General features: G+C 54.5%; 1 protein-coding gene across 2 annotated transcripts; it reads right to left on the reverse strand.

The window, feature by feature from the left end:
• Positions 1-6: 6 nt before the first annotated feature.
• On the reverse strand, positions 7-2,010 carry LOC136453487 (ammonium transporter 2 member 2-like). 2 transcript variants are annotated; one of them, XM_066454051.1, is made up of 4 exons: positions 1,317-2,010; positions 785-1,190; positions 461-678; positions 7-272 (listed from the first exon to the last, which is right to left on the reverse strand). In XM_066454051.1, the coding sequence occupies exon 1, from the start codon at positions 1,986-1,988 to the stop codon at positions 1,368-1,370; it is 621 nt and encodes a 206-aa protein (XP_066310148.1). In that variant the 5' UTR covers positions 1,989-2,010; the 3' UTR covers positions 7-272; positions 461-678; positions 785-1,190; positions 1,317-1,367. The 2 variants fall into 2 exon arrangements, with proteins under 2 accessions (XP_066310148.1, XP_066310147.1); XM_066454050.1 differs by having other exon boundaries at positions 461-687.
• Between the last annotated feature and the right edge of the window lie 839 nt (positions 2,011-2,849).

The following is a 2,849-nucleotide window of genomic DNA, read 5'->3' on the forward strand; positions in this document are numbered from 1 at the left end:
TCAGCCAAGTTTCAGCCAGCCGAACGGGGCCACTATATAGGAATTAGTTTTTGAAGTTGTATTATGAAAATGCCAAGTATATCCAAAAAAACAAATTTTTTGGTCACTTCGAAAAGTAATACAATCAAGGAGACCAATTAGCAACTGAACTGCAATATAACGTTTACATGAGAAGATGACGTTAATACTTGCGGATGTATGTTAGGCTCCACCAGTCCGTATAACTGGGCCTCATTGGTTGTATGCATATTAGGATCTTCATGACCATGAGCCTGCAGATATCCAAGTTCTGTCATGGACGATGCCAAAAAAAACTCTCTGGAAACCAGAATTGCAACTCCACTCTCTAATTAATAATCTAACAAAGAAAATGCCAAATAAAAAATCCTTCAAACATGTGGAGCATCAGCAGACATATCCACTGACAAACCAATTATATAAGATTAATATTCCTCATTACCGAAAAATCATGAACGGCCTGATGGCTCCGGTGGGCGGCCGTGGATCTGCGCCCGGCTGGGGGAGGGGGCTGACGGCCGGCCGTGCCACGCGCTCCTCGGTCGCTTCTTCTCTGGCTCACAGGTGCAGGCGACCACCTCCTTCGCCTCGGTCAAGCACCAGGAGGCGCCGGTGCCGGGGCCAGGCCCAGCTCGAGCAGGAGGAAAGAAAGGATCTAATCTGAAGGCGCTAATTCGACAACCAATATACCATATTAAATCCCAGACTACTCAGTGAGCCAAAACCAAAGGTGAAGTTGTAGAAAATTAGAGCAGGCACCCCTCACCTCCGCGACCATAAGATCCTGAACAACAGAAAGTGAAGAATACAATGAAGAAACCAGAGGAACCCAGAGTGATCTCCGTGGCGGCGGCGGTGGCCGAACCACAACCCCCGCCAAATCAGGGCGTCGGGGCAGCGGAGGCCGCCCCAGTGCGCCGCCTCGCCGGGCGCGACCACCATCAGGCCCGCCACGCCGACGCGCGTTACCCGCGAGGGGAGAGGGGCACCGTCGCGCGCGACGGACGCCGCAGGCCGTCGTCATCTCGCTCGCGCCCTTCACATCGGTGGGGGTTGGATCTGAGGCGGAGGCGCTCCATCCAGCCGGAGCGGGGGAGGCCGCCGGAGCCGGAGAGGAGGAGGAGCGGTTGGGGGAGGACGGGGACACCTTGGCCTTGCGCCCCCGAAACAGGCTGGGGTTTTGCGGGATCGCAGGAACGTCGCACCAAAAAAAACATCCACACTTTTTTTAAGTTGCAGTAGATATGATGGTATATGCTCGTATTGCGGTTACATATTAACGTGGGAATGAGATTTACCCAGTATGCGGCGGTGAAGCCTGCAATGCCGGAGGAGAGGTGGATGACGTATCAGCCGGAGTAGTCGATGACGCCCCACTGGTAGAGGAAGCCGCCGCCCCATAGGCTGAACGCGCCGACGGTGTAGGAGAAGAGCAGCCACAGCGGCGTGAATGCCACCCACGCTCTGATGTTCATGCGCCCGAGGAGCGATCCGGCGAGCAGCACCAGCGTGATGGCCGCGAACTCGAACTCGAACAGCACCAGCGACGCCTGCGCGTAGTAGGGCTCGGTGCGCGGCGTCTCCAGCGCGCCGCCGCGGCCGTAGTGCGCCGTGGCCGGGAAGACTGCGCGGCGCACCAGGAAGTCCTGCGTCAGCGCAGGCCCCGCCTTGGCCCAGAACGGCAGCATGCGCTCGCCGAACGCCATGCGGAAGCCGACGAGCACCCAGACGATGAGCGTGGACGCGTACGCATACATCGCCATGAAGGCGGAGTTGACGGCCCTCTTCTTCTTGACGATGCTGCCGTAGAGCACGACCAGCCCCGGCATGGACTGGAGGCCCACGAACGTGGCCGCCACCAGCTGCCACGCGTTGTCGCCCTTGTTCAGCCACGCCGGCACCGCCGGTAGGTCGGGCATGTACGGCCCGGGATCCGGTGGCGACGCCATTCCGGTGGACGCGACGTGCATTTGCCTAGTGTTTGAGCGAGCTTCAGAGGAGTACGTAACAACGGCGCGCGAAGTGGCTGATAACTGGAGATAGGCGTTTAATAGCCATCGGTTCCAAGCTGAGATGGCGAATTTTGGGCTAATCTAGTGCAGGTTGAGTTTGATAAAGTTTCGGCCAGCTTGGAGGCGAGCTCGTTAGACGTGATGCGCGCGCGAATCCACATCCACTTGTGGTGGGGACGAAATGTGGGGAACCGCAGCCGGTTCCGGGTCAAACCTGGCAGCTCTAACTAGGTGGATCATTTTCTTCCTCAATTTTTTTGGGACATTTTCTCCTGTGACTCCGATGATGCATATGGATAATTACCTGTGACTCCTGTGACTTGAAGTTTGACGTTCAGTCCTTCCAGCTCCAGCATACGAAGAGTCATGTAATCTCTCATAAACTCTTGTTGCCCCTGTTGGGATCCATGGGTTAGAGTTAGTTTGGGCTAGTTGGAGCTCAACTAGTCCTAAAGTAGCCAAACAGGAGGGCTAGAGTGGGTTATTTGCAACTAGTCCACCCTAAAAAACTATCCCTCCAAAGAGGTGATTATTTGGGCTAGTTGGGGCTATTTGAGGTGGGGTTCACTGTTTTCTCTCTACTTTCACCCGCACCAATGATTTGGAAAGCACATTTATTATCATTTTAACCCTTGTATCCAAACATCTCTTAGGCTAGAGTTAGTTCAGGGACTAGTCCTGAGCTAAAAACTAACTCTAACCTCTAGAGTATCCAAACAGAGCCAATAATGGAAAGTCAAGCCAGTTACTCTAACACTTCCAACTCCAGGTATCAGTCGGGGAGATGGAAATGGAGTCTCGACTCTGAAGATTGGTACC

The sequence above is a fragment of the Miscanthus floridulus genome, chromosome 5 (assembly GCF_019320115.1).
Source record: "Miscanthus floridulus cultivar M001 chromosome 5, ASM1932011v1, whole genome shotgun sequence".
Taxonomy (NCBI): Eukaryota; Viridiplantae; Streptophyta; class Magnoliopsida; order Poales; family Poaceae; genus Miscanthus; species Miscanthus floridulus.